The 26,467-nt window shown below is 35.7% G+C and overlaps 1 protein-coding gene across 4 annotated transcripts in view; it reads left to right on the top strand.

Annotated features, from left to right (window-relative positions):
* The window catches only part of KCNN2 (potassium calcium-activated channel subfamily N member 2), a 74,804-nt gene that overhangs the window by 10,689 nt on the left and 37,648 nt on the right, over positions 1 to 26,467 (top strand). For 3 of the 4 annotated variants that reach the window (XR_010353970.1, XR_010353971.1, XM_064405119.1), the window contains one exon: positions 9,639 to 10,057. The exons of the other annotated variant lie outside the window; for it this stretch is intronic. Coding sequence is in view for 1 of the 3 variants with exons in the window: in XM_064405119.1 (XP_064261189.1) it covers positions 9,639 to 10,057 (419 nt within the window). In the remaining 2 variants the exon portion in view is untranslated. The remainder of the gene's footprint in view (positions 1 to 9,638; positions 10,058 to 26,467) is intronic. 4 annotated transcript variants of the gene reach the window in all.

Genomic DNA, 26,467 nt, shown 5'->3' with positions numbered 1-26,467 from the left:
CGAATGGTCTTTCTGGTTTTGTGACAGTTGTTAATAGCTGTCAATAACTTTTAAGAATATGGTCTCTTGCAGCCAGAGAATAAGGCATGTCTTTAATTAAAAATAAAAATGGTACAGTAACTTTGATTCAGTCTGCACTATTGCATCCACAATATAAATAAATAAATAAATACAAGTAAAACCTACATGCATAAGAAATCTGAATTCAGTCTGGGAACCTGGAGAAAGACTCAATGTCCAGGTATAGCTTGACAGCACAAAATAAATTACCTCCTACCTAAACATATTTTAAAAAATCATTAGAAATAATGACCCTGAGCACTTACTGACAGTGTCTAAGTGACACTAATGACATTTTCATCAAAATTATTCTCACTGTGTTTCTGTTGTACTACTACAAGTACTAGTTATCATTTTACAGCAGTCATGCACAACTGACTTCAGAAGTGGATCTGTATTTTGAAGTATCTAAATTACTGGGATCTTTAGAGCATTTCCATTTAGAGCAGCCTTATTATGTGTTAATGATTTGATCCTCAACACCTTTGCTATCATTAAAATATTTTTCAGGAGGTTTTGAAAACTCTTGAACAGACACTGATTTATGAATAAGCTAAAGTTATCTTAACTGACTTTGCCTTGGCCATTTCTCTGCAGTGGCAATAAAATTCTGTTTTGACCATGCAGCTACTGTAGCGAGATTGTAGTGGGTTCTTTTTTTGTAAATTCCTTCATAGTTTATGACCCATTGATTGTTTCTGGGCACTACATGAGAAGTGGACTGCTAGAGCAGAAATTCTCGTCCATCCAAATTCAAGTACAACTGAAAAGGTGCCTTATGGCACCTGCTACGGAACATGATCCTTATCTGAATGGTGTCATGGGTAAAGTGGATTCACGCTAGGACCACTCCATTCTTTTGCCCTTATTCAGCATTAGGCTTCGTAGCAAAAGCCAATAATTTGCATTCTGTTGTAATTTTTGCAGTATGATAATTTAGAGTAATTTAAACTTCATGTGGTATGATAGACAAGTGCTAATTTCAGTGTAGTTTTAAGACACTTTAATGGCACAATGTTTTGAAAATATATTGATATAAGACTACCTATGGCCAGTCTGATTTTCAGATTCAGGTGTCAGATAGGAAAATGGTACTTTTTATGAGCAGCTGTACATGAATAGACCTTTGTCTACATCCCAGCAACAAAATAGGATGCACTGGAGTCAGATGAGGAGTTTAACAGTGTGGCTGTCAGCTGGCAAGCCATTCTTCTCTCCCACCATTTGGCACTGAGAAGGAAAAGAGGGGACAGGGTTTTTTTTTATATACAGCTTATGTCAGCTAATCCAAAATTATAGTCCTTGCATTTCACCTTTTGTACATATGTTGTGGCTGAGAACATCCTATGTCAGCTGCTGGACATCAGAATTTTTGCTTCTCTAGTATGTTCCATAAAGGTTGTGAAAATAAAGCTTTCTGAAATGTTTTGAACAGCAATTTTATTTTTAAATTGTGGATGATAAGGGGGTTGACCATAATCAGTGCAAGCATGCTTGGTGTATTTGTTTTCCAGATATTAAAAAAGCAAGTTTCTTTGAGAGCAGACCATCTTTTACCTGAGAGCTGCTGTAAACCACACAGATTTGATGAAGCTGTAACATTAATATAATTATTGGGCAGCAAAAAGAACTTTGTGTACTAAGACGTAGGCTGAGACAATTTTTTTTCCCCTGAGGAAGCATGTGCACTCATAATTAGGAGTGATCAAGTAAAATGGTTTTTTTCCTATTAAGAAATACAAGTAAATACCTGTAAAGAAACTTGTGCCTATGTTTGTTTAATCTGGTGTTGAAAACTGCACTACTTAAAGATATTTTAAGTTGATCTTTGAAGCAGTTTGAAGACTTCATCTGCTGTATGGTTTAGCCAGAAGCCACTCTAGGCCTTCAAGAGGAAAAGATATTAAGTACATACTTCCTTTATTGCTGCCTCCTCAAAACTTTATTTGCCAGGACGTGTTATGGAGCCATTTGAATAAGAACAAATGCTTCTAAACACTTTGAGTTAGTGCATAATTATGTTTATTAGAATTTTTAAATACATAAGTAATTTTAACTCCATTCTTCCTTTCCTTCTGCACATACTTTCCCTTATTTTAGTAGTCATGCTTTAGGACAATACTTGGATTTTCTATTTCTATATTTGTAGTTGGTTTTAACATACATTTGAATGAAATTCTGGGTTAAACTGTGTTTCCAAGATAGTAAAAACACTTACAGAGACTTCATGATTCCTGTGTTGCTGATGTGTAGTCACCCACTGTCATGTAAATAAAAATGTAATTAGTTTAAAAAACCCCAGCATTCAAACTTTCTCACATACCTAAAGTATTTATGTAATAAGTAAACACTAGAGGAGGAACCGAGAAGTCAGATTCTTGTGTATATGATGTGTTGGTACCCATGATTTCCTAAAAACAATTTCCTATTTTAGAGTCACTGTTGTGCTCCTTTGGCAGAATGAATGAGTTATCTCATCTTATTTAGCCTCATATTCAGTGTTTGTTCCTTTAACTCCTGTCTTCCCTGCAAAAATATTGCCATTTTCTTCAGAAAATACGTGCTTTTTAAAAATTTATTCCAGTTTTCCTAGTAGTAATGAAGCTGATCATCCCCGAAGAGAGTGAGGCTTCTCTCACACTGGTAGGTGGCAGTCGTTTTGGGAGATGGTCTTTTCTTCATGCAGCAATCCATAGAACAAATTATTTTTAGTTCTGAATGAAGAAAAACAAATCCTAAATGAAGAATTGTAAAATAATTATATAAAATTAATAACATAAATATATTGAAATGTAGATTTCTTCCCAGTGACTTTTGCATCTCCAAGAAGAATGTAGAATTATAATTACTTTATTTCTGAAGTACTCAAAATGGAGAAAAATATATCACAAACCACTGTTTCTTGATATACATTTTTAAAGTTAGTTCTACAAAATAGCACAGTTGCTTTCTGTGTTCTTCATATACAAAGTTTTGTAACTGCTGCTCCAGTGCAAAGCTGAAATCATCCCTTTCTTTGATATCATGTTTCCATCCTTGTACTACTAAGTTCATGGTAGTAGTGGAAGCAGACCTAAAAGGCCAGAAGAAATTTTTGAAGAGTTTTTTTTTGTTATTGTTGTTAGAGATTATTTTATTAGCATGGCTGTTTGTTCAGTGTGATAATTTTTTTTAAATTTGTGAAAGTAGACGTAAGCAATCCATTTACTTTGCAACTTTCCCTTTTAGGTGTAATAAAACTGGCATAATTTTTCTGCACTGTTTTAGCAGGGAGAGTGTGCCAGAGTGGGCCAGCAAATGCGCAGGGCAGTGCAGGTTGGCAGCTGATGGAAGCTGAACTCAGAACAAGGTGTGGTCTGGCTAGCTTAGGTTACTGGTGGGTTTCATAAGGGCTGGCTACATGCAAATAGCTTTGCTCAATCCTCAGAGATGCTCCAGACCCCTCAGCTCTTTGTGGTCTCCTCTGGACCTTCTCCAGTAGCTGCTTGTCTGTGTTGTACTGAGGAGCCTGGACCTGGACACAGCACTCCAGGTGTGGTCTCCCTAGGACCGAGTAGAGGGGTATACTCCAGCATTTAACCATTTATCACCTCCCTACCCTGCTGGCCACACTTGTCCCAATGCACCCCCGGACACCACGAGCCCTCCTGGCCACAGGGGCACTGCCAGCTCACGGTCAGCCTGGCATCCACAAAGACTCCCAGCTGCTTCTCCACGGAGCTGCTCTGCAGTAGGTCAGCCCACAACCTGTGCTGGTACCTGGGGTTATTCTTCCCCACGTGCAATGCCCTCTACACTTGCCTCATTAAGTTTTCTTGGCCAGCTCTCCAGTCTAACAAGGTCCGACTGAATGGCAGCCTTCAGGTGTATCAGCCAGTCCCCCAGTTTTTCTCCTTCTTTCTTTCTGTTCTTGCACTTCAGTAGTGTTCAGAGCTTTAATAAACCATGCCGCTTCTGTATCTGCCTGAAGGACATTATTGATTCTCAAAGCCAGGCACAAGGTTTTAGGAAATTTCTGGTGTTGGACGGAAGCCTTCTTCATGTGGTGACTTAGGAGCTTGTTTTGGTTGTTTTATGCAGCACTGGGGGTAGGATCTGAAACGTTGGTGTAATGAAATAGCTGTTAAATTAATATTGTTGAAATGAAGGAATACCTTTCGCAGACATTGACAAGTAGAAACTACTGTTTCAGTCAACCCAATTGAGTTGCATAGTGCTTATTCTGCTGAATATCTCAAATGAATATACTCACCCTGAGCAGTGGACTTTTATTTATGGAGCTCTGATTTGTTCAAAGGTTCATAAAAATTCATGTAACTAAATATCTCTCTGTTGATTACAGATCTGAGGAAGCTCAGCTGTGATTGTTCAAGCAAGACTCCAAACAGAATTATACTAGGAAATTGTCTTGTGAAATATCTGTTTAATAATGAAAGTGAAAAAACCCTGTTTTTGTATTAATTTTGTTTACAATCTGTTATTAATAATAAGCTCATTATCTAATTACTTTGATTTTTAATATATTTATGAGCTTTTGATGACTTCTTAGCTCAATCCATAATTATGCTTTTCTCAGGGGGTTCTTCTCTTTATCCTTGGGAAAGGATAAAGAGAATGTATCTTGGAACGTATTTTCTGGGTTTTTTGTAGTCCCATTAAGAATGGATTTCCATTCTTAATACTACGTGGAAAGTAATGACATTGTCAGGAGTGTCTCATCTTCTTTGAGTGCTTAGAGCACATATATGTACACGGAGAAACTTATATGGAAAGAAATTATGTACATCTCAGCAATTGCTAGTGCTATAATGGTCTTTTAGCATTGTAGGCTGTTGGGGGGAGGAGGGGGTGTTAAGCTATTTCATAGCTTGGGATGAAGAATACAGCTGAAAATCTGTACAGTACCATTTAAGAATATTGAGGAATGCTTCTGAATATCTTTAGAGAGAAAAAGCTAAAAAGAATACTGTTAGCATGTGGATTAAACCAGAAGGGAAATATGGGTAGGTGGAATTTAACTTTGTGTGCTCATGCAGAGTTTAACCTTGTGTTATTCATTGATTCTAAATTACTTTCTTTCTAAAAACTCTCCTATTTATTAATAATGATCTGAGGGATAGATATTAGAAAAGACACAGACAGACCTGGTCAAGAGCATTGTTTAACACACACCTGTTTTTTTTTAAATGATTGTGGTTATTTGTGACCTTTTGTAATTTTGTCAGAGTAACCAAGATGTAGTGTTCAGAAGTAATTTAATGTGAAATTTTTGGTACTGCACTTTTGAACATATAGTTCACAAAGACTATAAATTCTCTGAGCCTCTTTTTCCCATCCCTTCCCAAGATGATAACATTTAAATGCAGTATTTGAGAGAAGTATATACACATACCTATCTATATAAATATTTGTCATTTTTAAAGTGAGGCTTTGATTCTGTGTCTTACATTCACATAGAACATGCTAGAAATATATTACATAATTCCAGGTGAAAATAACTTCAGAATTTTTCACACAAAGTGGAGATGTAGTAAAAGTATATGAGAGTTCTGTATTTGGAGAGCCTTGCAGGACACTGATGAAGTACTTGCATTATATTTTAACTCTGAATAATTACAAAAAATTTAAAAACTATGAATAGGCATAACGTATATGACCTTCACTGAAGTTTGTCCTTCTCTGTGAAGTGCAGGACTCAAATCTACAGGAAGCTTTGATCACTCTTTTATTAAATTCTCTTTTTATTGCTCGTGTCATTTTCCATTCAGATGAGGAGTAGTATCTTGAAATTACTGCATGCTTATTACAGCCAGATTGTCTGAAATGAGCCAGGAGTGTGCATACACACCCTTTGAATTGTGCTGTTCACCTGTCTTTTCCCTTCTCCCTTGATTTATGTTCTTCACTTTCTGGAGTGGAAATGTACATAGCCAAGCACACAGGCATTCACAAATACCTCTGTATCTTCCTAATTAGAAGTGAAACTAGCATTAAGTAGATTTCATAATTGCAAGTATATAAAATGTATATGAAATCCTCTACTAGTTTCTATGTCATTTTATGATGATTGAACTTAATTGTTATTCACAGCATATTCACAGTGGTTGAGGCCTGTTCATGTTCTGCAGTGTTTAATATCCATCATAGTTTAAACCTAGGCAAAGAACTGTAACAAAATCATCCTCATAAATGCAATTTTGAAATGTTTATATTGTTATGTAATATAAATGTTTTACTGTATCTGTGTATTTGTGACGACCGATGTTTTCTGCCTTTCGTTTTTTTACCTCCTAAATCTCATTATATGACAGCTTAAGATATTATTGCTTTAAAATACTAGTTTTCTTAGAATAAATTGTCACACCTAAGGTCACGGGAGGTTGGTAAGGACCTTCTGTGTCCTTACCTCTTCCACTGAGATCTGCAGAGAAATTTCTCTGTATGTTGCATGTTAGGATTTCTTCTGCTGACAGGTGACAATGTTATCAAGTATGTCTTCCACAATGATGCCTCAATGTTTTTTAAAAAATCAGTCATAAAATAACATTATCTGCTATAAAAATGGCAAAATCAAATTTTAATGCCGATGTTTAGCTCAACATTTTTCTATTCTCACCTTTTAAATTGAATTAGTACTGAGGAAATAATTTTTTATGAATTGCCTTTCTTCATATAGAATAGTTTTTGAAATCTATGAAAAGCATACATAAAAAGGGAGGAGAAAAGACCATTGCTTTTTTCAGCAGATTTTGAAACTTTGTAGCACTGCCACTTTGACATGTATTTGATATGTATCTTATAATTGAAATATTTAAATCCATTGTAAATTTATTCTTTTTTTTTTTTTTTTTGTAAACCCACACAGCATTTGAGAGATCTGATATTATCATATTTTTTTTATTTCAGTCACACTGGTTACTATTATTCTGTATTCTGAGTGTTCTAAATATCTAGATTTCTTCATGACTGATGTAACACTTCTGAGATCCAACTTACAAGCATTTGCAGGCTAATCACAAGAATCAAATGCACTGGAGCATGTACAGTACTTTGGAAGTTTCTCCCTTCATACCAAATAGTGTATTTGCTAAGCGAAAACCTACATTGTCTTGGTAAGACAGATGTACAGACAGACATAGATTAGCCTTGCGGTATCAATTCACATATCTAGTATCTGTAGTTTGCAGAGTGACAACAGGTAAAAGAAATGGTATGTGCTCATGGTGCATACCTTGAATTAATGGAGTGTTTCTTTAGCTTAATTCAACAGTGTATGACTTTGTCTTCAATAATATTATAGTGGAGATAAGAACTATATGTAAATGTGGTAGATTCACCTTGGCCAGCTGTGAGACCCCTACCCAGCTATGCTTTTTCTCTCCCTCTTCAACAGCACAAGGAGACAAAATAAGATTAAGAAGTTCACTCATTGAAATAACGATGGGAGATCCCTTGCCAGTTACTGGCACTGGCAAACTAGGCTCAATTTGGGGAAAATTAATTTACTTTATTGATATTTAAAAGCAGAATAGGATGGCAAAAAATATGCTGCCCCACCCCCCTTTCCTCAGGCTCAACATCTTCATTCCCATCTCCTGTATCTTCTCCTCCCTGAGTGGTACAAGGGGGTATGAGGAATGACAATGTGTTGACTGTGGTTCCTCTCTGCCATACATTTCTTCTCACACTTTCTTTGTGCTGCTCTGTGGGTCCTCTCTGTGGTCTGCAGCCCTTCAGGATAAATCTGCTCCAGCATGGGACTTATGTGGGCATTAGTTCTTCTAAGGAGAATCTGCTGCAGTGTGAGCTCTCTGCAAGTGAGCATTTCTTCAACAAATATCCGGCTTGCTCTGGAGTGGTCATCTCCAAGGGCTTCGGGGAACTGCCTCCTTTATCATGGTCCTTGTTTTCCATGTGTTCCTCTCTGTTCTTGGTGCCTGGAGCACCTATTTCCCTCTTCTTCTTTTCTGACCTTAGAATTTCTAGTGTTCTTTCTCACATTTTTACTTCTACTCCTCACTGCCTGGGCCATGTTTTGCCCTTTCTTAACTATGCTTTCACAGAAACACCACCTGCTTCACTGGTGAATTCAGCTATGTCCTGCAGTGGGTACATTGCAGAGCAACCCTGACTACTTCTTTCTGACATCAGCCCTGCAGCCATCCCCAGAGCCAAAACCTTGTCACCAACATCCAGTGTAATAAGATGGAGAGAAAGAACGTAAGGGATAAAAACCAGATCCATAAGGACTGAAATTTATTTTGGTTTGTTGCGCTCCTTTCTGTGGTTAACTTCTTTATTTCTTTTAGTATCAGATCAACTACAATGAAGTTCATTTGTGACTGTCACTTTTCTAAACAGTTTCAATAGAGCACTTTTATGAAAGACAAACTGAAGGTATTATGAGGAGGATGTAGAGTGATTTTTTGATCACTAAAGAACACATACAGGGAAATCAAGCTTGTGTTTTTAAACTTTTGAAAGAAGGAAGGGGGTGAAGAGCAGTGCAGATGAATGGAGTTTTGGTGTGTATATAGGGTTTAGGATGCTAAAAATACCTTTCTTACATTAGAGAACACATGATGTGCTTTGTCTTCTCACCCATTATTTTTGAATAATCTAATTTTTAAAATTCTGCAAAAGTATTTTTTCCCTCTTACCTGTTTACTGAACAGCCTTGGTTTAGATTCAAACTATAGTTGAAGTGATGGGAAGGTCTTCTGTCTGAAATTGTATCTTGTACATATGGGCTATGTTCCTCTCTAAAAGAAGTCTGTTTGCAAGGTCTTGCATATCTCTCCTCTCACCTAGTGAAAAGTACTGATTGATTAGCTATTTATTTCTTAAATCATCAGGCACATAATTTGCTAAACAGTGTGAAATATTTTAGTACTTTTGTTCCTGGGTGACAATTTGAAGGCCTTGATTGTGCGATAGCCAACATGTGCATTTAATTTTCAGCTACTGAACATCACCTGGCTGCCTGGACCACTCTGATATTTGCTGGCTATTATTTTTCATATTTTCACCATGAGGTATCTTCTTGAGTCCTTGTCCACTTTCTCATGTAGTTTTGTATCTTACATTGATTAGTATTGATTATAACTGGTGCCTTGAAGAAAGATTGGGTACTTCTACAGAAGCTATGATACCACCTTGGCTGAAGCTTAATAGGAATCTAAAAAAATATTATTACTTGTAATTTATCTGTCTATTCAGAAAACAGCTAAATGCTTCTCAATTTTATGAACTTTGAGTAAACAATTGATTTTGAATGGTCAAGGGGTCCAGACTTTTTTTTCACAAATAAAATATTACGATTTTAAAAATATGAGGAATTCTGATTGAATAATGAATGAATGAAAATTCAGTTTCATGTGCAGTTTTAAAAATAGTGTATTAAAAATTCTTTTTGTCTTATCTTTTTATAGTGATGTAGTAATATAATTTTCTGAGGTGGCACGTCTAAAAATTTTTTGTGGTCTTTGGCAGCATAGAAAACTGTGGTAATTTAAAATGGAATTATAACAGTTTTTTTAATGATGTACTAAAGTTAACCTTATATTTTATTATTTCAGTTGTTCATGGTGGACAATGGAGCAGATGACTGGAGAATAGCCATGACTTATGAGCGTATTTTCTTTATCTGCTTGGAAATACTGGTGTGTGCTATACATCCCATACCTGGGAATTACACATTCACATGGACAGCCCGGCTCGCCTTTTCTTACGCTCCATCCACAACAACAGCTGATGTGGATATTATTTTATCTATACCAATGTTCTTAAGACTTTATCTTATTGCCAGAGTTATGCTTTTGCATAGCAAACTTTTCACTGATGCCTCATCTAGAAGCATTGGAGCATTAAATAAGATAAACTTCAATACCCGTTTTGTTATGAAGACTCTAATGACAATATGTCCAGGAACAGTACTGTTGGTTTTTAGTATCTCATTATGGATAATTGCTGCATGGACTGTCCGAGCTTGTGAAAGGTAAGGTTGCTTTTTTTTTTCAGTTCTTTCTGTTTGTCTTTCTATTTTTCACTCCTGTTTTGTCTCTTAAATTTTGATTTCAGGGGACCTAAACATTGTTTAGAATGGAGCTCCCTAGTGCTTGATAATTTATGTGTTGGTTGCATTCTATTCTGTGACAGTCATTGTCAGGAGTGATTTGCCTCTTAATCTGGTGGACCTCTGCAAAGAGATCTGTGCCCCACTGTTTACTTGTAGCACTACAATTTCATTTCAGTGTGCTGACGTATTTAACACACTGGACAGATTCCACAAAATGCCTTTAAGAGTAGTTGTTAATATTATGCATTTATACCATTTTTCATTTATTTTCTTTGTAAGACAAATGTAGTGAGGATAAGATAGAAAAAATAGCCAGGGAAAATGCTTTGGGGGGATATGTAATTTGAGTGTTGTTGTGCTGAAAAAAGAAAGAGAGTGCAAAATGCAGTTAAGTAGTTGGCAAGATCAGTAAAAGGAAACAGGCAGAACACTTATAGTAATATAACCCTTCCAATGAAAATCAGAAGTGCATTTGAGAGTATGACTTTCAATTTCAGATAGTTTTCCAACCTCCCTTTATCACAGACTTCAGTGTAGGTGGAGAATAAATGGCTATCAGTGCTGACAACTTGAAACAGAATTTCTCAAATATGGCTTTAAGAAAAAAAAATGGGCTTCTGATTGGAGAGGATTGTTTAGGAATATGAGATATATTAAGTCTAAGAAGACAATTTAAATCTATAAAAGATTTAATGCCTTGGACAGTTCTTAGATCCTGGAATTGATTTCTCCTTCCTTGAGCTGAAAAATCATCAACAGGCATTTGAGGCATTTCTGCTGCTGTTTGTTGACCATTTTGTTTTTCCTATTTCTTTCCATGTCTGTCCATTTTAGAATCAGTTGGGGAGAGTTACTTGTGACAGCTAAATGATTCAAGTCAGCAATAAATAATCAAACACTGTTGTCCATTTTTAAGTTATTCCTTGCATTCCTTTTCAACTTATAAGGAAAAATACCTGATCTTATAAAATGACTGTAGGGATCACGTTTTTGTAGTTTTATTGTTAAAATTTATTTGTATCAGTATTGTTTCCTCATATTACAGCTAGATTAGTAGTTTAAGAATATTCTGAAAATACGATGTTAAGACATAATGACATATTAGAGTTTCAGAATATTCCCCATAGTGGCAGTGAAGAAGTACCCTAGATTTTGAATCAATCTGTAGTAGCTGTATTTTCATAAACATGTTCTTGTTTCAGATGTAACTGACTTCTGCAAAGTCTCTCCTCTTTATCTCATATTCTCCACTTCTCTTCCCACCAGTTTTCTTTTAATACAATTGCTGCTCAGGAATTCTTGAGTGTCTACTCAGGCATTTCCCAAACTGTTGGTTTGAAGTGGCTCTGAATAACTTCAGCATCCATTGCTGTCATCATTGCATATAACTGCTTGATGATGACGATGATGATGGTGATGATGATGAAATAAAAATTTTTTATTAACCTTTTTATACACATACTAGCTAGTACAGCTCAGTGAAAATTACTGAAAAATATTTGCTACTGTCTGATACATGTCTGCAAAACATGTTTATTTGTTAGTTTACAGATTGCAGGACAAGAATGTATAGTATATAAGCAACACTAAAAATAAAAGAAACAATGACCACCTCACTGATTTTTCAGTCAGGGGAGTGAAAACAACACTCCCATAAAGTTTTGATTTTTCTTAGTTTGCTTATTTATATTTAGAAATTGACGCACTTCTGCATCACTGTTGTTCTGGGAAGAAGATTATTTATTTGGTTAGATACACTGAAGTCAGGGCTGCAAAAAGCTGAATTTTCTTCAAGTATCTGCTAAGTTAGTAATAGATTTTCCACATTTTATTTTGCAGTTGCTCTCCTTGAATTGACTATAATAGTTTGGACAGTAGGCTGAATAGCCACAGACTCCTCTAAATTGAAGTACAACACAACACAACTAAAAGCAGGTTAAATATAAAAGTTAGTACTCGGTTAATATATCTCTAGCATAATTGCCTTCTGTCCCTGGCTTCCAGTCCAAGATTCATATTTTAAAAAGGAAAAAAAAGTTAATTTTATGTTTCAGAAACATTAAAAAGAATATATTTTGGCTTTTGGAATTAGATACTTAAGTCATTCACGCTAGTTGCACAGCCAGTTTTTTGTGTTTTTCTTCCAGTTTTCCCTTGGGAATATGTAAGTATTTTGCCAAACAAATGATACTGACCCTGGATTCCAGTTACTAGTCAGCCCATCAGAACCATTTAAATCCATAGCCCATATAGAAGTATGTGGTAAAAAAGAGTTCTCAGAAGAAAACCTCAAAACCCCATATATTGGAATGCTCCTAATATTCTGCCATCTGAAGTTAAGCATCCCTTTTTTGCAGAGTTGGAGGCAGATACAATAGTAATTTATCACGAGAAAGGACAATTATGGCCACTGAGTATTTTCTGTTCTGTGTAGAAATCATAGTCCTCAGAAGACATCTCCCAAGGTCTTTATGCATTTGAATTGCTTAGATGTTAAAAGTTTAGTTTACACAAATGAGATACACTTTTTCCCAGCTACTCTTGACTTTTTTCTTAGTTTTAACTCAAGGGAACCTTTTTTTTATTTTAAGTAGACTAGTTTTGTACACAAAATGATCCTGAAAATAAATTCTATCATTAGGAGTGTTTTCTTTTCCATTTGGCACTATGCATGAAAACACAATGAATTTTAATACATCTAACAGAAATTAGGAATTAGGCAGCAGCCTGGTAGCTTTGGTTTAATAAGGGGTGATTTATGTTAATAAAATTTGATGTTGTTAACTCTTTCTTTGCATCACTCTAGCACCATGCTATAATTTCTCTCATATAGTAGCATTGCATGAGTTTGCATTAGCAGTAGTTCTTTAGTGTATTAACTCATTTAACTGACCATCCAAATTGGAACAAGATGATGGTGATAAGACATAATAGATTAAAATATTAAGACTTGGGATTGGAGAGGAAAGATTCTCCTTCTGTTCCATGTTCTCAGTGAGAAAGGAAGTTACAGTAGGCAGTGCCCTTTATTGTGGAGTTGTGTGTCCTCAGCAAAAGCTGTTGCTGCTGAATGACAACCTGGTGTTCAGATTGTTCTTCTGTTCAGTTAGGTTGTTATTATTGCAGACAATCCTGGGAACAGGAAGGGAGATTGGAAGCCCTACATTTCACAGGAAGGTAACATGAAAGAGCAGCATTATCCATCTCAAAAGATAACCTCTGGAGACAGGTCATGGGTTGAGCCCGGCAAGTTGGCTGTCTGAATGAAGACTTCACTGCATTAATGGTCATCTGACTGATCACTTGATATACACTGAACTAAGACAGGACATGTGTCTTTCTCGGTGCCTTAATGACTGTATAGTTAGCTCCCAGAATGCTAATTATAGCAAGTGACACTTTGGGTTGGTGAGCAAGGTATTTTCCACAATTGGAGTTTAAGGTCATGTATGAGGGCAGAATGTGGTACAGATAATGGTGGTGGACAGCCAGCTGAGTATAAATGGGTTGCTAGGGCTGCAGAGTAATCTAGATGAGGAAATTTGGAAGGTAAAAGTGGGGAAAGCATCAAGTGTTGCTGTATATATAATGTCTGTTTTGAGGGGAAGATTGCATTGCATGGGTATCATCTGCCTTCTCATTGCCAGTAGCAGTGTATTGCTGTTTTTCATGTGTATGCTTCATAATGAAAATCTAAATTTTTTATTGGGTCTTACTCAAAAGATGTTTGTGTTTATAATATCTCTGAGGCACATGATCTAGAACATTATGAGTTTATTACTTTCACATTTGAATTATGACCCCCTACAAGCAGATTAATTTTTGCAGTTTCCCATACATATGTTGTTACAGAAAATAGATTTGTGCATGGGCATCAGTTGTTTATTTCAGTTAAAATAGAAAAGTTTGGTTTCTTGAGAAAAAGAAATTAGTATGTTTAACATTAAGTCATTGAAGAGTCTGACTAGAAGAGGAATCTGAGTAAAAGAATTCTACTCTTCTATAGAATGGGTGTCTCATCTGTGAGAAGTGGGCTGCTTTCTAGGTTGTGTGGAAGGTAGCCACTCTTTATGATCTGGATTTTTTGGGTGTTTTTTTTTGTTTTGCTTTGGTTTTTTGGGTTTTTTGTTTAGTTGGGGGTTTTTGTGTGTTTGTTTTTGTTTTGTATTTTTTTATGGAAAGGAAGAAAAAATATTGTTTTCTGAATACACACATGGGTATAATGTGCCTGTGTACCAAGCAATATGAACCACAAATGCCCACATTACACTGTTGTATGACCAGAACACATCCTGTCACATGCCTGGCATTTCTGTGGATTTACAGAGGAGAACTGAGAACAGAACTGGATTTTCTTCTTCTGCAGAGAGCACACTTTTGGCACCATTTGTTGTTCTATTTGTTCATCTCTTTGACTTCTGGCAATGAAGTCAGTTCAGTTAGAGCAGTTTGTTTTAGTCAGCATTTCTCCCTCTTGTCAGTTTCTGCTCTGTAGTCTCTCCTTGTTTTAACAAAAACAAACTCAAAACCCATACACATACGCAAAATCCCATCTGTGTGTGATGGTGAAATCTTTTTCTGCTTTCTGCTCATTCTTGTTTTCTACAAAGAAATGTCTGTCTTATTTCTTGGAAATATGATACCATTACAAAGTTTCCAGTAAGCAGCTCATACATGACAACTGGGAGGCAAATGTTAAGGATTCATTTGATACAAGCTAGTGGATACACTGACACTTCAGTTGTAATTCATGAAGGAAAAAATGTTTCTTAGCTATCTAATTTCCTCACAGTATGTATTATTTCAGTTCTTTACTTATATTGAGGATCTTATCTGATGTCATACGTTGCATGCATACTCACAAGGCCACCTTCTAATGGAAATTACTCTTTGCATTCTCTGCCGTGCCAGTGGGAAGATTATTGTTCTTAGTTTAAAAAAAGCAACCAAAAAAAAACCACCAACAAACAAGCAATCAAAACCCACCACCAACAAACCAAGCCTGGATATTTAATTTTAAGTCTATTTTTAGGCTCAGAAGGTCAGAAGCAATGACATAGGATTTTCATTTTTTTCAGTCTCATGACTGTCAAGAGATCAAATAGAGTTTGTGCATGACCAGTGCTGGCTGTTTGTCATGGTTCTTTACCTTCCCTTGGCTCACAGCGCACTGAAACTAGAATGTACTACTGGCAGACAGGTTTCTTCAGTGGTGGCAAACATTAAAAGTTAAGTATTCAAAACAACAATAAGCAATGATCTCCAGTCATCATCCTGACTTGCACCTGTGCTGTGAATGAATGGTTCTCTGCCTACTAGTCTTAATTCCTGGTTTTGCACACTGAGTGTAGCTTAACTTTAAATGTTAGGTTACTGTTTTATAATATTTACATCTCAAAACAATCAATAGCTACAACCACATGTAACCAATTTCATTTTTGCTGCAAAAGTTACAATTAAACCATCAGATCCGTTATTTTATCATGCAATGAAGGCAACAAGGGAATTTATTCATAGAAGTACATTGGTAAATGTCTGACAAGCATAACTCAGATCCAAAAAAGAGCAATTGATCTAAATAAAATATTCCTATTCTAGGTGTATCAGAAGGATAATGTGTTCTTTTGCTGCTTGAAAACAAAACAGCTATGTATATTTAAGGGGGAAAGCAGATGCACCTGTTCTGATTATTTAGGTTTGCTATTTTTTTAAGTCATATTTTGCTTCCCTTTGAAAATACTGTTTGTGTATTCTCAGCAAAATAACTTTGGGAGTATAAGTAAGAATATTCTTCAGTTGGTTTATGTTATTAGAATTTTCCTTATAAATATGAAAAATAGCAATAACTGATGAAGTGTCACTGGATATAATCATTCCTTCACAAAAATATTGCAAGCCAAAGGATATCAGTGTTTCTGTAGTCCTGAAATAGCAGACCCAACTTTGAGGAAGGGAGCGCAAAAACCAAAAAGTTAAAAAACATGCAAAAAAAAAATCTACTTGCTTAATTAAAGAAAAAGATACCTGTCTTTTGGATTAACTAGAGCAAGAAAACTTTTCTTAGGTTAAATTCGTTTTTATTTACAAAGGACTTATATGTATAATAGTTGTAGAATAGTATGAAGTGGAAAAGCTCATGTATAGTTCAAAAATAGTGAGCAAAATGAAAACTATTTTTCTATGCAGAAAAATCTGAAAAGAATGAAAATACTTACAGGGCACTACGTACCTGCTTTCAATGATGAAAAGATTTTTTTTTAATTAATCTTGAATTTATAAAACATAATTAGGAGAACAGTCTTTGTTCTGGTCAGTAAGAATGGTTGTACGTGCTCCAAATTCTTTCAGAAAAGAAAGCAATTTCTGGAATTTTTTTTATCATTATTTCATTACTGGGTCCAAAGTTATATATTCTCATCCTCATATTTTTAGATGTGATAATTGAATTTTTCCTCTCTCTTTTGGCCAGCCTTTTAAACTATTCAGAATATTTTGCTTCAAAATGAGTAAAAGCTGTTTGCCATATTACCCCAAAAGCAATCCTTATAAAATAGGGTCACACTGAAGCAAAAAGCAATGTCTTGTCATTTCAAAATAGAATTTGTTGCTGCAACAGTTTAATGTCTTTTAAAAGTGCACCCTGAAGTGTGATTTTAAGCTTTTCTACTGGTTTTCTTTTGCTTCTTGGGCAAAGTGAGGAGTATAGGCCACAGTTATCACTTCACTGCGAATAAGCTTCCAACATGCCGACTGAACTCTAGCCTTAGATATTGAAGAGTGGATTCTATTGGGAATTTACAACTCGGTCCTAAAAATTCAAATTTATGAGGTCAATACAAGGACATAGATAGAGTTATGAATTGTGCAGTTCAAGAGAATTAGTGGTTTTTTGGCGAGAAACAAGAGGAGGTGCTTTTTCAATATTTTGTATGTACTGTATTTTCCTTTTCTGTGATTTTTCCGTTTTAATTTGTTCTCTCAATAGCAGATTTTTCTTGCTTGGGTAGTTTCTTTTCTTTAAAAGTTCAAAATCAGCTATAGTTTTTACTGCAGCTGATATTGAGATAGTAAGTGATTTGCAACATCACTTAGAAGTAGTAGGTGTTGGTGTGTGTCCTCATTTACACTTGTGTTCCCCAAACAGTGGTATGACGTAGTTCAGAGCTCAGGCTGATCAATCTAGAACATTTTTGACTGTGACAATAGAACATTATTGTACTTGCAGTTGTTTTTTCTCTAAACCAGATTGATAGCCAGTATTTCTTTTTAAGCCTTATTCTGTGATAAATGAAATCCACTGACAAAAGTCCTGTGGCTTTGCACAAGAGTGGTTCACTGAATTGAAGTATATCAACTGAGTATTGAGGGCGTCGGTGGAATGCGAAGTGAACAAGTGTCTTGGATTATTTAGGTTGCAAGTTTCTGGGTCAGGGGCTGTCTTTGAACTGTGTTTGCACACTGCTCAGGACAGTTGTGTCCAAGAATAACACTTACTGCAGTACTAATAATTGCAGTAATTTTTAGTAAGGAAGAAGGGGAGTTAAACCCTTCTGGAGGTTGGTGGTGTTCAGATGAAGATGATGCCTTCATGTGTTGATAGAGCAGTTTAAGCTGAACTGTTCAGTTTTGATGGATGGTGACTGTGCTGACAGCTTGTGCTGAGAACACTGCCCAGGCAGGAATTATGCCCTGCTAGCTGGCTTGTTTTCCCTATGTACTCCCTGCCTCAAGTGGAGAAGCGCCTCTGTGGTCTCACTTGCAGGGGGGGTATGTTCATGTTGTTTTGGTGGTGGGACCTCCAAATCCCTTGTCTGGTCAGTGAAGCTGTGCTCCTGCCAGGTGTGTGCAGGCTCCGTGCTCAGCGCTGCAGTCTCACCTCAGGCTGCATTGGAACAGCCAGGCTCTAAAGAGAAGTCCCTGTACTGTACTTCACACACAGTGCTTGTGACTCAGGGCTTAAGGATATCTTCTGTTGCCAAGGCTGACAGCAAAAGAGATCAGTCCCTAATAACTGGGAGGGTGCAGTGAAGGTGAAAAGTACTCCAAATGTTCCAGAGCAGCAGGTACATGAATCGGTTAAGAACACACAGAAATAGAGGGTGTTGGGGCCATGGGGGTACAGCCTGGTTTGAAACCTGGTGCAGACTCTGTGGAAGCCAGTGGGCTTGCATTAGCTTAAAGTCCTTTGATGGTGGGGATAGAATGATTGCATCTGCCCAGGTAATCGTGCAAATCCTGCCAAATTGTTGGCATGAGCCTTGGGTACAAACTTAAGTATCAGTATCAGGAATTGTGTACAGGCATGCAAATTGGTTTTGCAATGTTTTTTTTGGTTTTCTTGTTTGTGGGGATGGTTGTTTTAAAAATTTTATTTATTCCATGAATTAACTAAATATTTACAAATAACTTTGGCTTGCAAAAGACTACTTGAAATGTGAAAATAGCAGTAAAAACCTGTGTATGCTGTCTTTAAAACAATAAAACCTATTATAATACATAAACAATAATTATTAAATGTGTAACTGCAGAACAGAGGATTTTTATTAATATTAGTGTTAATGTAGTCTTCTTTGACTAACATGGCCAGCTGAATGTGTAAAAAAGTATTCACTTAATAAGAAGTGAATGGGATTCACATTTCAGGTATGCCAGGTGTGTGTCCAAGCCATAGGAGTGCAATGATACATTGTTCAGCAGTGCTTATTTTGTTGATGACATTATAAAGTAGGCCATTGGTCATTTAAAGAATATCTTAATCTTTTAAACTTGAGTAGATAGAAATGGAATTCCATAGCATTTGTTTTGTCTAATTAGACTGGTTGCATTAAAAATTTCTTGAGTTGTAGGCAGTTTTGGAGTAGGAAGCAGAAGGATTTTAAAACCTGGGACTTGAAAGTTATCTGTAGATAAGTGAACTTAATTTTTCAAATATCAGGATTTTCTATAAGGATGGAATACTAAAACTCAGTTTTTACACAAGCAGTTCAGCAATCCAAAGGCTTTCACTTACTACATCTGTGCTTCAGTTTCCTTGCCTGTAGTGCTGTCATTCCTTTTTTGCAGGTTATTCATAAATCTTCAACAGGTGCAAAGAGACCCTACAAGCAAGGTATATGCAGCTTGAAACTGCAAAGCAATTTTTATTTACTAGAAGTAAAATATCCAAAAGCTTAAGCTGGAATTTAGTGGGCTACTAGACTAAACATTAGGACATGCCCAGTAAGACGCCAAAAAAGCTTTTGCTGGCCGTGCAGAAGTGAGATAGGCAGTTAATGTCTGTTCTCCACAGCTCCCTTTGTGCTGCTGCATACCTGCTGCTTGCCATGCTGCTGTGGTATGTTGTCCAGGTATGTTTTCTCCAGATATGGATGGATGATCCCAGCTTCCAGTGAGACCAACCAACTTGGCTGGCCCTCTTCTTTTGTTTTTTTTCATTTCTTTAAGACTTAACCTTTCCACATTGGGAATGACCTTGAATCCTTGAGCTATAGACCATAACTTTCAGGAAGAGCTGATATAGTTCCTTTTAGTTAAAGCAAAAATTAGTGACTATTACCCAAGGCATTGCTAACACATGCATATCCATTTTATAAAATTATGAAACACTTATATCTTGCTGCTTGAGCACAGCAGCTGAACTTGATTTTATTTCTGTTATCTTTAAATCCTTTTGTCTTTGGTTGGGTTTTTCTTTCGTAGGAAACATCCAATAGCAGACTAAGACGGATGCAAAGGACATGTTTTTAAAATAGTGAGCTTCTGGTCATTGCACAGTAGAGCAAACAGTTAAACAGAAATGTGACTAAAAATCTTTTAAAGTTTGGGACTTAGCTGTCAAAACCTATATAGTTCAACCTGTAACCTGGTGATCTCATAAGTTGTTAGCTTCTGCCGTGAAAAATCCATGTTCAGGAAGGGGTGCTGATTGAATAATTCTTGATAAATTATTTAGGAGTTAACAGTTCTGTGACATGGAAGGGTCTTTTTTTTTTTTTAATAAGACTTAAACAATGCCTAATTATTATCTATAAAATCTATTATATTTTTAGTAAACACAAGAGACACCTAGAAGGGGTATCTTGTCTTGGTTTACAGAAAGAACCATGAGCCAGTCTATGTTTTAGCTGTCCCATAAGGTCTGGAAATCTTTTTAATGAAATGAAGCATCAAAGAGTCAAAACACATTGCTTCCTCAGCTGCTGTATAAAAGTTAAATTGAAGAATTTTATGTAGCAGTAAGAAACAATATTTTAGTCTTATTGCAATTTAATGTTGCTTGAAGAGAAAAGAGGATTTTGGCTGACCATGATTTCCTTTTTTTGGCTGTCACCTTTCTAGTACATACAGGGTGGATGTGGGACATGAGTTCTAAAGAAGAGAAGCTGCTCTCTTGGTCAGCCTGGCAAAAAGCAGAGCGTGGAAGGTGTTTTGTTATAATCAGTAGTGCCAGCGGGGTCAGTTGCTTGGTGTTGAATTCAGTACTGTCTGAGTACGCCTGAGGGAGGAACCTGGCCATGGGTTTGTAACACGCGCCTCACCAGCTGCTGGGCTTGCAGTGGGGTAGGAGAATGTGGAGTGCACGTGGGTGCTGGTGCTGTTTGGAAGTGCAGCCATCAAGCTTCAGGCTTGCTTTTGGTAGCTCGCAAAGGGTGGCATTAATCTTTGTTCCATGTTCTTCGGTCACTGCATTCTTTGTTTTTACTGAGCAGCCTGAATTTACCAGTTTGTAGACACTCCAGTTTGTTGGATTGACTTGAGAATTGTCTGGAACATATACATGGACCTTAATGTCAGTTGAGGAGCTGGACTATGCATTTTTGGGCAGGCAGGAGTACGTGCGGAAAACAACCTTGCAAAATATTTGCAGTGAGTAATAGCTTTCTAATAAAAACAATGTATCTTTTCACTGCATTTCAGAAAGAAGATACTTGATGTTCTAATTCCTTGAGTTAAAGGTGACCTTTTATTATTTTGTACTAAAAAGAATGCAGTGGATGTAATTGGCAAAGCTTCTCATATTCTGAAATCAGAGATACAACATTCCCTAAAATTGAACAGAGATTTCAGATGAAGTATTCATGCCCAAATATCTTTTCTTTTTAACTCTGTTTTTAATCATTCATCTTTTCAGAAAATCACGATACACCTTCAGACTAATGAGCTTCTAAAATTGTAACCCTGACTGTTTAAACTTTGATGTTAAATTGCAGTCTTTCACAGTAGATTCTTTCCAAGGCGTTTAAAGGCAAATTATATGTTACATTTAGTTAATTGAACACCTTGATACTTGTCAGCTCTCAGTAATACCTCCTGCATTAAATTTAATCCTTTCCCAAGCCTACAAGGATTTAACAAAAAATGTGCATGATAATTCTTAATAATACTGCTTTTAGAGTGGCATTTTCTCCTTGCAAGCAGATCACATCAGTTGCCTTCCTTGTTCCTTGTGTGCTGGGAGGCAGAAGACCTGCTGATGCAGCCAGTGTAGCTCAGCAGGACACCATTGTCCTTCAGTGATTGCATTTCTGATGTGGACTATGATTTCTCTTGATTTTTACAAAAATCACTTCTAGCACAGTTAATAGGCCAAGAAGCAGATGCTATGTCCTGAGCTAGTATCTCCAGGAGATACAGCAGTCTGTACCAGGAATTATACATTCTATCAGTTTATTTTCTTTGTCTTTTCAAAGGAAAACAAAAATTTAGACTGCAATAATGTTAGATTGGTTTTAGTAGGATCAACCCTAGCACTCTTCTGTTATTGAAGTAAGTGGCAGTGGCATTTTTGGTAGTATAGAACACTGGACTGAAGGTTTTGTTATACCAACAAAAGTATGGCAAATATATACAAATAATGTGTAAAGTCACAAAAGCAATAAACAGTGCATTTTTTTTTTCTTGGTTACAAACTGCGTAATTTACTGGCAAAAAAAGGTATTCTGTTTGTTGAAAATAGCATGAGCTAGAGAATCCAACCTACAATTCTGTTGTGACCTTGACCAAAGTCATTTAAGCTCTTTGTGACTATGTCATGCATAGAATCATGTTTACTGCTGTTGCTTGGTGCTTGCTGAATAGCAAAATTTATTTTAACTTAGTGAGCAAAAGATTCTACTAAAGTGGGGTTGCAGTGCTGTTTTATATTTTGAAGTTATTGTACAGGTAGAGATGCAGTCTGAATATGTTCATTCTGAGAAACCAGGTGAGAGGTATGAAAATAGAGGAAATATTGTTAATTCTGCATGCTTACATTTTTCTTTCTCATGCTTTTGGGTAGGATATTCAGAATACATAAGCCATTCCCTGCTGAAGTCCTTGTGGCTTTACCACTGCTTCACACGTACTTCTCTAGTCAGGACTCCAGAATCTGAGAGCAAATTGACTGAAGCTGTACATCATGGATAAGAAGAATTATATATCTCATGTATTTTCCAAGGATCTTTAATCCATATAGTTGGAATCTTTTTCCTCTCCCTCTTTAAGGAAGTCACAACTGAATTTTTGGAACTCAGTGGATGTATCTAGAGAAAATCAAGGGGTTTTTCTTTTAAACGTGAAAGATAATTTTTCTTTTAGTCACATCATGGTTTTGAGTTCTCTAAAAGGTAACACTCAAATGTAGTTAAATTCTTACAGGAAAATTTTTCTGTGTATACATCTATCTATCTATCTATATCTATCTATCTATCTATCTATCTATCTATCTATCTATCTATCTATCTATCTATCCATCTTTCTACCCATCTACAATGTCTATCTATCTATCTACAATGCTTGTTTATACATTTTTAAAGTGAAAGTTTTGTAGCTTCAGAGATACAGCTTAGGTATAACATGGCCCATCATCTACTCAAATGAGACAAACTTATACAATTCAGTGTGTAGCTTTTCTTTTTCAAACCAAATATGCGGAGATCTCAGACTTGTTTTATCTTTAATAAAAGAAGTCATGGACTTCTGCTAATGGAATAAAGTGTCTTTGACCTGTAAGTTTTCATTACTCATTAAAATGAGGAGGGAAAGAAACCCCAAATAAATATCTCTTTTTGTTACTTTTTGCATTGCTTTCAAGTTATAATTTCAGACACTTTTTATGAAGCAGGGCAGCTGAAACAGTTAAAATACCATAAAAGCTGTAGCTCTCTAGTCACTCTTAAAAATGCCTGTGATTCTCTTTTTCAACTGGATTGAGTTTTTCTGTATTTGTAAAGTCTTGCAAGTCAAACAAGTGAATGGAGGAGGCTTAATAGCTCCCTAAAAGCACCATTCTTGCTAGAAAAAGATCTGCTTGTGCATATTACACTTTCTCTGTATTTGTCCCATCAGTGAACTCATCTCATCTCTAGGGCTAAGAGAGCACTGTAAATTAGATTGCAAGTTTGTTTAACATTTAATCTTCCAGCATGTTGTTATAATTTAATGCTAATTATGTTGACAGCCTTTATGAAGCATTCAACATTCTGAAAAATGAATAATTAGTAACAGTTAAAATTAAATCTAGTTTTCATAACAAGCCAGTATAGTTATAGATAGCAGTCCCAAAGCTGAATGTTCCCACTGTGTACATCCTTAGTTAAGCATAAATCTGATTATGTGCTTGCCTGTCTAAATCTTGACCAGGGAACTGAGTTGAAGCATGACAGTCACATAGATGACTCAAATATCTACTGTATGATTTCCATAGAATTTGCCAGCGGTGTAAACAATAGGCATTAGATAATTTCTAATTTATTAAAGGACTTTTACAACATGTTTTACATATAGACTCTAAGACACATGCTTCAAGTGTAGATAGTGCAAAAGGTAAGTTCTGTTGCCACACAAACCAGAGTTCTCCCCTCTATTAAAAACAGAGTGAAAATATGTGGATTTTTTTTCTGAAAATGTCATCTGCTCAAGTTCCTTCGGAGCACAGAATTTCATTCTTTCTTCTGTGCTTCATTGAACGCAGTTAAAATGCAGTCAGAAAGCTTTGAATGAAGGCCAAGATATCAGGCAACAAAATGGTTTTGGTAAAAAAAAATGTATCATTAGAAAGTGTTCTGTCATGTTCATAGTCTTCAGAGAAAATAGTACCAGATCCTTTGTTTTTGGTAAATGTTTGTCATTAAAATGAGGATGATCACTACAAAAGTTATTTTTTACTGAAAACAAATGGCAAACAAACTGAAAATGCAAGGTTTTTTGCCTGACAAGCAAAATGTCAAATTTTACTCTTCTTAATGACTAAAGGCGGGGAGAAAAGTACAAGGTTCAGACTACATATAATCTCACACTGACAGTATGACAGAATTTGGCGACAACATGTCAAGGCCTAAAACAGAGCGAAGAAAGCCATAATTGCATCTAGCATATTTAACATTTTATGGTGAAGGTCTCTTAAGATTTTCTTTTTGGTTGCATTTAGGTGGGCAACACATCTGTCTTCAAATGTGACACTGCAGAGGTCTGTATAAGCATGAGGATGATGTTCCTTTATTACCATGCCAGAGTAAAGTACTACATGTAGCCCTATTACATTTTTTCTAGCCTACCTGAAATTATGGTATTCTCTCACCTCGCATTTGCCTTGAGGACCTTGTGACAGAAGTCCATAGTGTAAACTCAGCCCGCTGTAAGACGTGGTGAAAGTGTCACAAGATTGTCTCCTGTGTAGACAACCTTTCTCAATCCCTGTAAATGAACTTCTCTACGTTAATCACAAAAATTTACTCCAAAGTATTTTCCTAACCTTCTGGTTGTTTTGACAAAGAGAACAAAATTTCAAAAGGGAGAACCATGGATTTTTTCCTTAAGTATTTGCAATCTCATGCTGAAGTTTCATACGTAAAAAGTAAGTGAGAAATATTTGTTACAAGTGCTTTCTTTGTTTCTTTTCCCATACAGCAATCCATAGTTATGTTTTTATACTTTACGCTTCAGAACATTAAAAATGTAGTCCCCAGTACTTTACAATGAACAGTTAGTGAGATCTTGTACAACTTTCAGCTGACTCTCAAAAGTACACAGACTTTGGGTTTGGAATTTTCTTTAGAAATATTCAGTAAAATCTGTTTAGTTCAAAGCAGTGACTTACAGAAGCTAAACTGTAAATATAGTTATTTCTTTTTATAAAATAAATTAAAATATAATCAACAATAAGTTCAATTTGGCTGATTTAAGTTAAGCATATAGCTTCAGTAGTGTTCCTGATACAGAGCATTAAACTGGTCCCCAATTCTGAATAACTCAATAAAACTTGCACTGACTGCAGGCTTCTGTTCTGATCTAAACAAAATAAATTCTGTCTAGATTTTTTAAATGTTTATTTATAAGGTGCTGTCCTATTTAAACCAGTTTTATTCTCCTGTTTATCCAGAACATACATTTTGATTAATCCAGTATCAATTCTAAAGGGAAGGGAATTGGCATTTTATTTTATTTTATTTTATTTTATTTTATTTTATTTTATTTTATTTTATTTTATTTTATTTTATTTTATTTTATTTTATTTTATTTTATTTTATTTTATTTTATTTTATTTTATTTTATTTCAGTCATCTGTTCCCAATGTCCATTACATTAGAGAACTTGCATATGTTGGTAAAACTGTTGATATCCTAATGAAATTTGGACAAAAAAACCCCAAACCAGCAGGCTTTATGACCATGAGCTTGTACTTAATTTCGTTTTATAGAAGGTAATACATCAGCTACAGAACTAATAAATTTTGTGATGGTAAATTAGTTCCATTAAAGAAAAATGCATCCAGGGTGCTCTGTCAGAAAATCTTTTTTAAGAACTCAGCATAATCTGTGCTATATAATTTCACCTCCTCCTGTTTTCCCCCCCATAAAAGGCTAACTTTTACCTTGTTTTGCTATTTTATGCCAGAAAAATAGGTATGTTTCATTTAAAGTCTCTTGTGATTAATTCTATTTCTACTTTCTAAAACTTTATTTATAAAGTTTTTCTTCCGAAAACTAATTCAGAATCTTTAGATATCAGTTGATTCTAATAATCTCAATTTAAAAAAAAATCTTTCTTCCTTCTGAGAGGGGTTTAGGTATAAGATAGTAACAGGGTATCTCCAGAGGAAATGCAAAACGCAAGATAAGGGAAAATTTTAGAAGAGCTTGAAGTAGTTGCCAGTGAATATAATGGATAATTCACAGTAGAGCTCATTAAGAAACTGTTTGATTTAGAATGATTCATATTTCTGTCATAACACAGCTTTGGCCACTGATTTTGTGGACCTCAAAAATTAAAGCAAAGCAAACATTAAAAATAAAATTCCTTCTTACTGTATTGACAAATTTTAGTGATTAGACTTTGTGAAAAATATGGGTG

The sequence above is a fragment of the Passer domesticus genome, chromosome Z, assembly GCF_036417665.1.
Source record: "Passer domesticus isolate bPasDom1 chromosome Z, bPasDom1.hap1, whole genome shotgun sequence".
In the NCBI taxonomy this organism is placed as follows: domain Eukaryota; kingdom Metazoa; phylum Chordata; class Aves; order Passeriformes; family Passeridae; genus Passer; species Passer domesticus.
The sequence above is the reverse complement of the archived record's forward strand: the minus strand, read 5'-3'. Positions and strand labels throughout refer to the sequence as shown.